The sequence below is a fragment of the Nyctibius grandis genome, chromosome 15, assembly GCF_013368605.1.
Source record: "Nyctibius grandis isolate bNycGra1 chromosome 15, bNycGra1.pri, whole genome shotgun sequence".
Taxonomy (NCBI): domain Eukaryota; kingdom Metazoa; phylum Chordata; class Aves; order Nyctibiiformes; family Nyctibiidae; genus Nyctibius; species Nyctibius grandis.
In genome coordinates, this window is record NC_090672.1 from 5,811,051 (window position 1) to 5,824,393 (window position 13,343).

Below are 13,343 nucleotides of genomic sequence, written 5' to 3' on the forward strand. Positions count from 1 at the left end.
GGATGTGGCCAGAGGGGGACGATGGGATGAGGGTGCCTGGGATGTGGGTTAAGGATGAGTGTTGGCATTGGCATCTTTGGTGCATGAGCTGGTGACCTTCATGGGGGGGCTGGCCCCCCTAAGTTTACTGGCATGTGTCCCTGCCACGCTGTGGGATGTCCCCATGCCACGCTATGGACTGTCCCCATTAATGATGGTGACCCCTCCCCCCCAGCTCCCTCTCCCTCCGCTCTCCTCCTGGGCAGCACATGGGCTCTTGGGCCGGGCCTGCAAGGTTGCTTTTCCCCAGGGGATGGAGTAGGGTGGTAGGAGTGGGCAGGAGACTTGGTCCCCCCTCTCCCTGGTCAGCAGCCCCCAAGACATCGCTAATTTAACCTCACTGTCTTCCACCCCTCTGTGAGCTGGGGGCCTGGGGCTGTGCCCTCTCTCTGGAACAAGTGCCAAAAATGTCACCCCCGATCTCACCCCTCCTGCCCTCTCCATCGCACTTTGTAGCAGGGGGTGGATGAGGGTGCGGGAGCTGCTCCCCACCCCTCCATCCCCACTCCTCCATCCTTTCCCTCAGGAGCTGCCCCCCACCCCTCCATCCCCACTCCTCCATCCTTTCCGTCCATCCCCTGCTCTCAGGCCAGTGCTGGGCTGACAGCACAAGCAGGTTTTACTCCAGGGGACGGGCACGCAGGGACATGGATGGACTAGGGACACAGCCACAGACCTCGAGGACCTGATGGGGCCGTTGGCAAAGGCCAGGCTGTGCTCCAGAGAGCATCAGGGACAATTAGAAGCCGTTTTGGGGAGCATCAGACCCAGCATCCCAACCTAGCGAGCTCTGGAGCTGTTTGGGCCAGCCCGGGGTGGGAGGCTGAGCCCCTCCTTTTTCCCCCCCTTGGTTTTCTCAGCAGCACGAGCCAGGGGAGACCCCCCGACACAGATGCAATAGCAAAGGCCACCTCCTCCTTGCAGGAGAAAAACATGTTTCAGAGCTATTTTTGGACAGAGATGTTCATGCAGTGAAAGCAACGTCCCGCAGCAGCTGTGGGGTGCGTGCGGGGAGCAGGTCCCCACCACCCGTCCCCATGGCTGAGCACAGGCTGTGCTGATGGCCATGGCTCCTGAAGCGGGGGATAAAGCCCTTTTTGGGGCCAGGGGGGTCTTTTCTCTGCCTGGCTTATAGCTGGGGCCATGGTAGCTGCTCACTCTGTGGCCCCAGTGTGGGTCCTGACAGAGTTGGGGGTCAGTGTTGGTCACCCCAGGCTCCCTCCACCCCCGCTATGTCTCCCATCAGCTCAATAGCTCCCAAATTTCTCCCTGGGAACCTGGAGCTGGGCGCGTGATGGGGGGTGACGCCTCCAAACTGCCATCCCGTGGGATGGGAGCTGCTCGGAGCAGAGAGGGTGGGAGCGGCAGGGGACAAGGCTTGTGCCCTGCTCAGGGACGTGCTGCCATGGTGGGGCTACCCACAGGTTTGGGTGTCCTGGCCCCGAGGAGCCGGCAGCACCGTGCTGGGCACAAGGGGAGCTTTGGGGGTTCACCGTCACGCTGAGCTGAGAAAACCAGGGGGGCTGCAGGTGGCCGGCTGTTCCCACACCCTCTGGCATGGGCAGGAGAGGGAAAATCAGGCTGATGCTCCAAGGGTGGCCCACCCTTCCTTGCGGTTTCAAGGAGGACAGCAAGAGCCCTCCAGGGCTGGCCAGTGACCACGGCATAGGGCTGCGAAGGTGCTTGTGACTGCCGGCAGGTCAGGGCAGAAGAGGCAGGTCCTTGCTCAGGAGGGTCCTGGGAGGTGACAGGGAGGGTTTTCCCGCTGCTCCAAGCTGCGTGTCCCCAGGGCTGCAGGAGCAGCCAGGTGAGCTCATGGGGTGGCTGCAGACCAGGGCTGCTGTGCGCAGATGTGTGCTGCTCAGAAGGGCCGTGGCTGCCGGCGAGCGCACAGTGATGGAGAGGAGCTGGGAGGAGGCTGTGGTAGGGCAGCACGCTGCAAAGAAATGAGCATCCTCCTCCATGTCATGGGAGAGACGGGATTTTGGCGTGGGTGACACCAGCACCATCCTCTGCCACCCAGAAGGGACGAGGGGTGGGCAGGAGCCTGCAGTGGCAGCAGTGTGGGGTGAAAGGCAACAGCCCCTTGTTCTAGCAACCCACCCGTCAGGGATTTAAGGAAGGAAACCAGATTGCTGCTTACGACTTTGCTTTGAGCATGTTTTGGATTTTAAGAGTATGTTTAATAAAGGGTATCTTATGTTGACAAAGCATCCAGAGTTAATTCCGTGGTTACAAGGTGAGGGCGGTTGGGGTCTTGGGGGCTTGGTGGCTGGGAACATCCACCCACCCATCATCACCCAGGCACCTCCCCAAAACCAGCCCAGCTGCTTCCCATCTCCTAAAATACTTCCCAAGGTCCCTTCTAACTCCTATTACCCAACCATCCTAAATTCTGCCTCCTCTGAGCCCCCCCAGGATGGAGAAGGTGCAAATGCAAACAAAACCTCTGCAGGAAGAGCCTGGCCTGGGGTAGTGTCTTCCCCCCGGCATGGCCAGGCAGGTGGCACAGGCTCTGTGGCCCCTGGCACTGCTGGGACAGATGAGGACACCCAGAGGAGACCTTTCCTGGGGGAGAAGAAGGAGAAGCGGAGCACTAAGGAGCTGGTGCTCATGCAGGAGAAATCCCTTGAGTGCTGGGGAAGAAAACTTGTGCTGGGAGCTGAAGCCTTGAAGGTGAGGGGGGCTGCAAGGAGGGGATTGTAATTTAGTTTTAAAGGGGGGGGGCAGCACCTTGCAGCTGCAGAGGGAGGGCTTGTAGGTGGCCAGATCCTGTGAAGTGGGAGGATGGGGATGGGAGAATTGAGGCGTGAAGTGCTTTGTACCAGGCTGTTTGGGAAAGGTCGGGGCTGTGTGGGATACCAGCCCTTGAGCTCTCGCTGCCTTTGGGAGCGTTTTTGCAGGGGCAGGTCCTGCTCCCGAGGGGGCTGACTTGTTAGAAGGGCAGAAAACTGAGGTTTGGGGTTGTTTTCTGGGTATCACTGAAAAGTGAAGTAGAAATTTCTGCTCCTCTGGGAGCTGCCTCCTCCCTCCTCCACACCTGGTCCCAGCACCCGTCTGTGGCCACTGGGGGACCACCATGAGCAAAGTGGCACCTGCCCGTGTGCTGGGGAGAGGGTCTGAGCCCCCCAACTTGTCTTACCCAAATCCCTGGGGATCCTGGCAGGAAAAATCCCTTATTGTACACACCACTTCAGGTAGCAGCAACCCCTGAGAGTGGGTCCAGCCACTCACCTGCCCCATGCTCTCAATGTCCTTCCCCTGTGGGGCAGGCACAGGAGGAGTGCTTGGTGTTTAAACCTCCCCAAGACACCCCAAAGCCCCCCACTCCCACAAAGGGCAGGCCTTGGGCTGTGGGGTGCTCTGTTCGGGAGGGGGGGGGTGTCCCTCACTGCTCTCTGTTAAAGCCCTCGGGCTGGCAGTGGGAGGGGATCAGGGATTTCTTATAGAAGCACATGGTAAATCCTTTTAATTAAATAAAGGCAGACCCCATCCTTTAATATGGGGGTCTGCCAGCCCCCCCTTCAGCTTTGCCCTCATTGCTGTGGGCTCCTCAGGGGTCAGAAGCGGGATGGGGGCACAGGTAGGAGGAAAAGGGCTGGGGTTGCCCCTGTGCCAAGCCCGGGGCGGGGTGGGGGGGGCCAGGACGCAGGTTGGGGGTTTGCTGGGGCAGGATTTGGCCCCGGCTGTGGGATCCCGCAGCATCCCTGGGTACCACAACCAGCCCCTCCAAGCTCCCCCTGTCCTGGGGGGGGGATGTCCCCAAATGGCCAAGGCTCAGCCGTCGGTGGCCGGCACCCTCCACGTCCCCATGGCAACGCCGGGACCAATGGCGGCGCCGGAAGCTGTTGACGGGGCGGAGCGTCGCCGCGGCAACGCGTGAAGCCTCCCGGAGCAGCTACTTAATGGCAGCCGCGGGGCGGGCGGCAAATCACGGCGGCGGGGCGGGAGGGCCTGGCACCGCGGGGACAGCCCGCCCGGGGGGGACAGCACTGACCCCCCCCGCCAGCCCCGGCCTTGGGGGCCTTGTTTTGGCTTTTGCCTTTTTATTTTTTTTTTCTCTTTGGTTTTTGTGGGTTTTTTTCCCCCTCCTGTTTTTTCCAGAAGCTTCTTGCTCGCTCGTGAACTTCGGGAAGTTGGGGGACATCGCCAGGAGGGGGTAAGGGACGGTGGCGGGGGGGGGGGGCGACAGCAGCGGGGAGCGGTGGGCTCGGTGGGGAGGGTGGTGGGACAGGCCCGTGGGACAGCACTGCTGAGAGCTCAGCCGGGCTGTATGGGGTGGCAGGTTTGCCCAGGGGGGTGTTTATTCTTATTTTTCTTCTTATTCTTGGTTTTATTTTTATCCCCCTGACCCACCCCGCCACCACCGCACCGAGTCTTGCCGGCATCTCCCTCGCTGCGGGCACGGGGCTTTGCAGGGGCTCAGGGCTGACCCTGGGCATCGGGCACCCGAACGAGCTGCCGCTGCCCCGAGCTTTATTTTGGGGCGAAAACCCCGATTTTGGGCGGGGGGGGGAACCCGTTTGAACGAGCGCGGCAGGAAGGTTCCTGCTCTCGGGGCTCCCGGGGGCGGCTCTCTGCTCCCTCAGACCCGCCGCACTCGGGGTTTGCAGCCCAAAAGCGGAGCCGGACGCTCCGTCCCTCCAGCCGGCACCAACCGACGGCTCAACTGCCGCTTTGCCCGGAGCGAGGGGGTGTGTGGGGCGGGTCCGCGCTCCCCCAGCCCCGCCCCGGGGTGTTTTAGGGGGACCGGGGGAAGGGAGCAGCAGGAATAGGATGAAACCGAGGGAAGGTGGGAGCGGAGGGGGGAACTTTTAGGTATTTTGTGCAGGTGCTGGATCCTGAGATCGTTTTGTCCTGCTGGCAGCGAGTGGGAGAAACATCCTGGCTTTGTGGGATGGCAGGGCTGGGTTTGGGGTGTTTGAGGGGTTTTTGTTGTGGTGGGTTTTTTATTATTCTTTATTTCTTCAGCCGAAGGCTGGCTGGGCAGCGCCGGCCCCCCGCGGTTGGGGTGACACGGGGGTGCCGGGGTTTGAGGGAATTGCCCCGAGGTTCAGGGCTGCCAAAGCACCCCGGGGGAGGCATCGCAGCTCCGGTGCGCAGCACCCGGGGATGGGTCTCGCCCAGCGGCACGGGGAGCACCCAGAGCCAGCCCTGCCCCAGGGGCCGCAAAGCAGCTCCGCCTCGGGGAGCCTCAACCCTTTCCCTGCTGCTATTGCAGGCTCTGTCCTGTGCCCTCCCTGCTCTCTGCGTGCCCCCCGTGAGCGCGAGAGCTGCCGAGGATGGCTGAGGAGGAGTGGCTGAGATGGTGGAAGGCAGCAAAGGAGAGGCAGCGGAAGGACCGCATGAAGGATGAGCTGGACGACAGCCTGACCAGCCTCATGTGGCTGTCAGAATTCTCAGTCGCCAACACCGGCATGGCCAAGCCCTCCTGGTGCCCCAGTGGCCTGGACCCCCATGACTGTCACAGGATCCCCAGCTTTTCTGCCCCCTGCTCGCCCCTGGCAGCTGACCCGGCATGCATGGGCCTGCCCCACACTCCCTGCAACCCCATCTCCTCCTCCACCTCGAGGACGCTGCACCATGCCACGGCCATGCACCCTCAGCTCGCGGGGGACATTGACTACAAGACCAACCCGCACGTCAAGCCGCCCTACTCCTATGCCAGCCTCATCAGCATGGCGATGGAAGCCAGCAACGAGCCCAAAATCACCCTCTCCGCCATCTACAAGTGGGTCACTGACAACTTCTGCTACTTCCGACACGCTGATCCCACCTGGCAGGTAGGACATTTGGAGACCTTTTGCCTCGTCCCCTCTCCCCACAGGGGTGGGGGGGGCCTTCCACAGCCTCCACCGTGCCAGGCAAGGTGCCGCGGGGATGCTGGATCCCAGTGGGAGGAGAGCGGCACCAGCAGGCGCTGGGGAAGGGCAGTAACGGGAAACAGCTTGGGTGTGCAGAAATGGCACGGCCACGAGGGTGGCAGAGGGAAGGAGCCATTACTGGGGACAGCTCAGGGCCATTTTGGGAGCAGGGAGGTAACCGCTGCGCTGCTGGTCCCTTGGTTCCTCTCGGCTCTGGGTGAAGATGTCTCTGATCCCAGCGCCACCTTTCCGCAGCTTTCGTGGGGTCCCGAGTCCTTTGGGGCTGAGCACACGGGAAATCGCCAGGTCGAGCATCTCTGGGTGCTGAGGACCAGGTGTAGGAGAGGGATGGAGAGGACCCCCGGGGAGATGCCGCTTGTTGGACCAATCCCTTGTTGGGGAGGTTCAGAGCAGGAATGCTGCCGCTTTCCCAGCAGGGCAGAGGGCAGGTCTCCTGTCTCCTTGGACAGGCAAAGGAGGCTCCATCGCTGTGATGAGCTGGCGAGGCCTCAGCAGGAAGCCCAAGAGAGGGCAAAAATAGGGCTGCTGTCCCCAGCTAGCATGAGCGTGTCCCCAGGGGGTAGGGGACAGCCCCCAGGCTCACTGGCTTTGGGGACAGCCCGAAGCACAGGGGCTTTTCCCAGCCACCTTGGCTCGCTGCCCTCTAGGATGTAGCTTGGCAGGAGGGACCGGGGCGGCTTGTTCCTCTGCTCGGGTTATTCCCAGCCCAGAGCCGCAGGGTGCCATCGATCCCGGCGGCAGTGCTCCCTCTGGCAGGGCTGGGCAGAGCCACTGCAAAGCCCCTGCCCAGGTGTTGCTCACCTTCTCTCTGGGCAGGTGGGTCTCCAGTGGCTCTTGAAGCCCATCACGGGGAAGGGAACTCCCTGGTCCCTCTCCAGGGCCACCTGGGTCCCCCAACCTCTCCTGTGCTGGGGGTCCCAGGGGAGCGATTTGGGAGGAGGAGCTGTGTGCCAGCGTGGTGACTTTCTCTTGCAAACTCACGGCTGGATAATCACCAAGTTTTTAATTAAATATGTTTGTTAAAAAAAAAGAAGGTCAGTTTTCAATCCCTCTCTGCAGAGATGCAGGGGGTTCACAAGACTGGCGCAGGCAGGAATGATAAATATGTTAACAGCCCGGGTAATAACGGAGGGCGGCCCAGGCTGAGGGAAGGCTGGGATGGGGAGGGGAGAATTCAGCCTGCAAGTCTCGGACCCTTGGAAAACTCTGTTAAACTGTAAATTTGGAGTTACCACGGCCTGGATTGTTTGCAGGGATATCTGTGCTCCTGCTGCTGCTTGCTTTCTTCCTTTCTCTCTTTCTTCTCTCTTTCTTCTCTCTTTCTTCTCTCTTTCTTCTCTCTTTCTTCTCTCTTTCTTCTCTCTTTCTTCTCTCTTTCTTCTCTCTTTCTTCTCTCTTTCTTCTCTCTTTCTTCTCTCTTTCTTCTCTCTTTCTTCTCTCTTTCTTCTCTCTTTCTTCTCTCTTCCTCTCTCTTCCTCTCTCTTCCTCTCTCTTCCTCTCTCTTCCTCTCTCTTCCTCTCTCTTCCTCTCTCTTCCTCTCTCTTCCTCTCTCTTCCTCTCTCTTCCTCTCGTTTCTCCTTTTTTCTCTTCTCTCTCCTCTTTCCTTTTTCTTTTTTCCTTGCTTTTTTCTTTTTTTTCTTTTTTCTTTTTTTTTCCTTGCTTTTTCTCCTTTTGTTTTTTTTCCTTTTTCTCCTTTCTTTTTTTCGAGGCTGTGTTCTCATCCTCTACCACAATTCCTGTCAGTGAAGACAGCCTGCAAAGGTCACGCCACCCATACTCCGGGGGGAGATGGATATATTCCTGCGGGAGCTGAGTGCTTTGGAGAGGAGCCAACACACCCAAGGAGCTTCAGCCCAGAGGAGGGGTTTGGGGTGTGTGTGCGTGCGCATGTTTTTCAACAGCTCTAAGCATTCAAGCCTTGTTTTTCCTGGTCGGCACTACGGATTATGGATGAATAAGCATAAAGATATCCAGGCAACATTAAAAAAACCCCCACCTCTACCATATCCAATCTCTTAATACAGTCTTGGCTTTGGAGTTGGAGTCCAGCGCTGGGTTATTTACCCAATAACTGAGTTTCCTTTCTGATTATTCACATCACTCCAGGCACATTCAGGGTTTCAGAACAGCTCGACAGGAGCAGAAACTCCTCTTTTTCTTTTTTTGCCCCCTTTTCCCCGCCCCTCCTCCAGCTCATTTGAGCGGTGGCTGACGAAGATGTGGTGATTCCACACCGAGCTTTCCTGGGCCAGGAGGCACCTCTGGGGACACACAGGGTTGCGGTTGGACAGCCCGCGTGTCTCTCTGGTTTTGCCCACCTGGTTTGTGTCAGCCCGGCTGCAGGGAGGCCTGGTGCCTAGGTTTTGGCCAAATATTTTCCCTTCAACACTAGTAATAGGTGCAGATGAAATGGGGGATGCAAGGAGGGGCCCTGATGATGCCGTCCCCCATGGTGTTGCCACTTGTAATGGGGCTGTGGCCACATCAGTGTAAAGACACTCATCTTCCTCCTTAGCCATCAGGGAGGACCTGAACTCCTCCAGCTTAGCTACATGCCTACAGCAAGTCTGAATGGTTTCTCCCAGTGCTCTACATGATCCAAGGCCCCATGGTCCCAGACTAAAAGCAAGGAGAGCTGCCCAAAAGCTCCCCCTTGGTTGGCAGGTCCTAGCTTGAACCCCTTGGCTCCTGCCACATCTGGCTGGATGAGACAGGGGGCAAGAAAATGCTCCTGGGTGACTCAGGTGCTTTCTTTTCCAAAGGTCATTGCTGAAAATGTGCTTTTCCACCAGCCTCCCCACACGGGCAGGGTGCTACGGCAGCAGACACGCGTTCAACCTTGTTTCTTTTTCCTCTTTTGGGTCTAGAACTCCATCCGGCACAACCTCTCCTTGAATAAGTGCTTCATCAGGGTGCCCCGGGAGAAGGGTGAGCCAGGGAAAGGCGGCTTTTGGAAGCTTGACCCCCAATATGCCGACCGGCTCAAGAACGGTGGCCTCAAGAAGCGGAGGACGCCCTCAGTGAAGATCCACCCGGCCGCTACTGAAAAAGCCCAGCAAGAGGCACAGAGCATCGCCAGCCCACCTGCTTCGGTTTACACCTCCAATAACATCCACAACATCAACATGGAGTCACAGTACCTGCTGGAAGAGTTTGAAGAAGCCACCAGCGACCGGAACCGGAATCCAGTGGGTGGCAAAGCAGGGCAGAAGCGCAAGCAGCCCTTGCCCAAGGGAACGGAGAAGGTGCCTCGGCTTTCTGACTCTGCCCTGCTGACCGAAGAAGAGGAGAGGGAGCTGGGATCACTGAAAGGTGACTTTGACTGGGAAGTCCTCTTCAACACAAGCCTGCACGGAGACTTCTCCACTTTTGGTGATCTGGAGCTCACATCACCAACCAGCCCCATAACGCACAACTTGGACTTGATGGTACACGGCCACCACATCGACGGTCCTTGGGAGCAGGATCAGGAGCAGCTCCTCACTGAATCCAGCGAGAACAACCTGGACCTTGATGAAAACTTGATGGCCACTTCTTTCCTGCAGCATCCCTGGGACGAAAAGACAACCGATTACCTCTTCAGCCCCGTCAAAGTGGAGCAGGTGTTTGAACTCAATGACACTTCTTTGCCAGCGGATGTGAGCAACTGGAGCAGCCTGGCATCTCTCTTGTAAGACACCAGTCAGCATTCAAAGCCCACACAGACTTTAGTAGGATGCTCCCCCCATGGCCTTGGGACTTAAAAGGGACAAGATTTTCTAGAGACAGAGACATCCATAGTGACTTTTACCAGCTCCATCATAAGATTATTCACAGAAACACCGGGGGGAGAAACCACCACAGGAGCTGTTTGATATATCTTTATAGGCCACACCAGAAGTCTCTAGTCCGTGAGTTTCCTCAAGAGAAGAAATATAACGCTACTTATTTTTTTACCTTTAAAGGAAGAAACATGATTCTTTTTTTTTTTTTCCTGTGGAAATGGACACGGCTTGTGTTCCTTGAGGGCTAAAGGACAGCACCTGCTAAATCCCATCCAAGACATGAGATGTCTGGAGGCTTAGCACTCCCTAGACTAAGTGCAATTTCCTCACCCTTTTGTCTCTGTGTTTCTCTCTCTCTTTCCTTTTTCTGTCTCGTGTAGTTGGTAGGTGTAGTGTGATAATTCGCTAGCAGGTAAATACAGATCCCTTCTGCATTCTCTGACTTCAACCTCTCTCCTGTCTTGTGCCTATGGAAGAAGAAAAGGTCTATAAATTCAGCAAGTCTGCCTCTTTAGATGTTTTTATATAATCTATTATATATTATATATTCAAAGAGACTTCTATTTTTAGCATTAGAATTTCTTAATAGTGGGGGGGGGTGTAGGGGACATACAATTTGGGAGTTGTTTTATATTTTCACCGTTTCAAGGTTTGTTGTGCACTGTTCTGTAAACCAAGACCACGCGAGCGAGGATTCCTGCAGCAGCATCAGCAGCAGGTTTTGTTAAGGATCCAGGACTTGGTGTCGCAGAACTAATACAGGTCTAATAAAGCTCGATTTGGAATGGTCATCTGACTGGTATGTTGTAATTGATGGTTTCAAAGCTTCAGAGCATCAGACGTAGCACTGGCTAAAGCCCATAGCTGTAAGCCTAGTTCCAAACTGGCCTGTTGGTTTTGTACTGGGGCAATTCCTACTCAAAATAACGATTCCATCCACCACCCAAGTCGTGTTGCGGCTTCTTGCCATCCCTTCCGTAAATCCCTCGGTCTACGATCCCCCCACTTGTGTGGCGTGGACCCTTCCCGGGAAATGGGCAAAGAGCGAGCGCAGCCCGTGTACAGGCTGGCCCAGGGATGGCTGGATAGAATTGGGAATAGAGGTGTGTCCTGCTTTCATTGGGGTTTGGTTTCAGTTGGTGGCCAGCCATGGTGATCAAGGCCCTTAGCAGATAAATCCAGGGCAGCTGCCCCAGGCTGCCCCACAGGTGTGTTCTATGGCATCAACATCCAGTTCCCTACAAAAGGGAGGGCTTGGGGGGAAGAGCTGGGGCTCTTCTTGCTCTCCTTGCCTCTTCTCCCTGTTCCTCCTTTCCAACAATTGTGATTCCTGGAGCAACTTGCTGGTGCTCTGTCGGTAAGTATAGTTCTGTCTCTTTTGTGTTGTCATTTATATTGATTTCTTTATTTCATTAAATCTGTTTAATGATTTAACTGGTCATCGAGTGATCAGTTGGTCGTCTGGTCACTCATAAACCAACTATAGACAATACAGGTATAACCTCTCTCCTCAGCCCTTTTGAACTACCAGCTGTAATTGTTATATTGTTCCCATGTGAGCTCAAGAGTGAGCGATATGTTAATGTCTTGCACAAAAATTGTTAAGGGGTCTTCTGCTGACTTTGGGGTAGGTAAACAGAATCAGAGAATCAGAGAATCACAGAATCAACCAGGTTGGAAGAGACCTCAGGGATCATCGAGTCCAACCGTTGCCCTGACACCACCCTGTCAACTAGACCATGGCACTAAGTGCTATGTCCAGTCTTTTCTTAAACACATCCAGAGATGGTGACTCCACCACCTCCCTGGGCAGCCCATTCCAATGTCTAATAACCCTTTCTGAAAAGAAATTCTTCCTGATGTCCAACCTGAAGCTCCCCTGGCGAAGCTTGAGGCTGTGTCCTCAGACAAACCGTTATGGAGGTTAGATTCATCATTCGATCGAATTCCCACCATTGTTGTCGCTACCATGTTGTCATCCAGGCCTGTGCTGCCTGCGTTGGTCAGCGTTGTCACTGTCAGAATGAGCATCAAGGTGATCCATGTTTCCATTGTCCTGTAAGAAACAGAAAGCTGGGCCTTGGTTCCTTGGAAATGGGCTTCAGGGTTACAAGTCTGGGATTATCCACCAGGCACTGATACAGTGGGTCTTTCTGCTTCCATCTAGGGCCTGCCAGACATGCAAGCCTCTTGGTTTTGCTAAGTTCATGGGTACAATGCCAATAGAAGGTAATCTCACCATGACAGGTTGACCTACACATGTCCTCAAAGGGAACTGGCCCTTCTGATTGTCAGGTATGGGGGTGTTGCCTGTCAATGGTACGTCTCACCAGCCCAGCCCCGGCTGTACACCCGGCCCTGGTACAGGGGTGCTGTCACCCCACCTCTGTGGTGGCACAGCAATTCCCTGCGGGGAAACAGTCATGAACCACCACCCATGTGGCAATGGTTACACACTATCTGTGGCACAAGGGTGGCCATGCCCTGAGTCCTGGGAGCTTCTCCCAACCCCTGGAGCATCCTTCCCTGCCCCTGCGGGGAGCTTCTGGAGGTGACATGGTGTGAGTGCTTGGGACTGTCACTCTGCTTCTGCCACGTCCCCACCTGGCCCTGTAGATGCCCTGAGAAACACAAGTGGCTTTTGAGCCCTCCTGAGTACAGGGCAGCAAGAGGAGCTGCACAAAAGCTGCAGGAATAGCTGAAGCCTTGCAAGGCCAGTTACGCCGAGGAGAGTTGGGCTCTGCCAAGGCAGGGAAGAAAAGCAGCGTACGCTCAGCTGCTGGCGCAGGCAGGGTGAGGGGTAGCAGGTCTGGGGAGCCCCATGGGGAGGGGAGGTTGGCTCGGGGGTGCGAGGCTGGCCAGGGCCAGGCTGTGGGCACCCCTCTGTGCCCCAGCTGTGGGGCTGTGCTGCCACTTGGGATGGTGGGAGAGGGGGGCTGGAAGGACTCTGGAAAAGGGTGGTCTGGCCCCCAGCTGGTGGCTGCCCGGTCTCCCCGATCCTGTCTGAGCATCTCCATGGACAGAGATCCCTGTATGGACCCTGCCTGGGGCTCGTCCAGCTTGGTGCCTTGAACGGACCCACTCCAGGATGTCCCACTGCACTGGGGACACAGACCTTCCTGTCTCCGCAGCACATGAAGAGCAGCCTATCACCTCCCCAGTGATCTACTGCATCCCATCAGCACCAGGCATTGCAGCAGTCAGCCCCAGAGCTGCCCATTTGCTCTGCAGTGGTCACAGCTGCTCCCAATCCGGCCAATCTCAACCCAAAATAAGGGCTGGGCTCACTGCAGGGGTTGGCCTTGGCTTGTGTGTGCCTTGTGCTTGGAGGGCAGGATGTGGCTCTTGGGATGAGGTAGGATTATCTGTGTGGGGGACAGCTTTGATGTGTCTGGGGGGGCTTTTGGAGGCAGATCTGGGCTCTCCTTTCAGCTTGGGGACCATGGACCCCAAAAGGCAATGGGGAATCCCTGTCCTGGGTTCTCTCTGCTTCCCCCCTGTAGCGGTGGCAGAGCTGCAAAAAGCTGGCAGCCCCCTTGTCCCTCCATTCGCTTCCTTATTTTGTTTTGCCAGGCACAACTGTGTAGTTTCTGTTTTTAAACCCCCTGGAAAAAGAGGAGCCCCCAGCACCCCCACCCTGCCAGGGGACTGCAAA

At 56.6% G+C, this 13,343-nt stretch overlaps 1 protein-coding gene across 1 annotated transcript; it reads left to right on the top strand.

Moving 5' to 3' along the window:
- Positions 1-5,384: 5,384 nt before the first annotated feature.
- Positions 5,385-9,598, top strand: LOC137670522 (forkhead box protein J1-like). The gene is made up of 2 exons (XM_068413421.1): positions 5,385-5,822; positions 8,792-9,598. Exons 1-2 carry the CDS (start codon positions 5,385-5,387, stop codon positions 9,596-9,598), a joined length of 1,245 nt encoding a protein of 414 aa, XP_068269522.1.
- The last annotated feature ends 3,745 nt before the right edge of the window (positions 9,599-13,343 follow it).

Coding starts and splice junctions, on each gene's coding strand:
- LOC137670522 (XM_068413421.1), top strand. CDS start 5,385: ATGAAGGATGAGCTGGACGACAGCCTGACCAGCCTCATGTGGCTGTCA. Junction 5,823..8,791: donor ACGCTGATCCCACCTGGCAG/GTAGGACATTTG, acceptor TTTTGGGTCTAG/AACTCCATCCGGCACAACCT.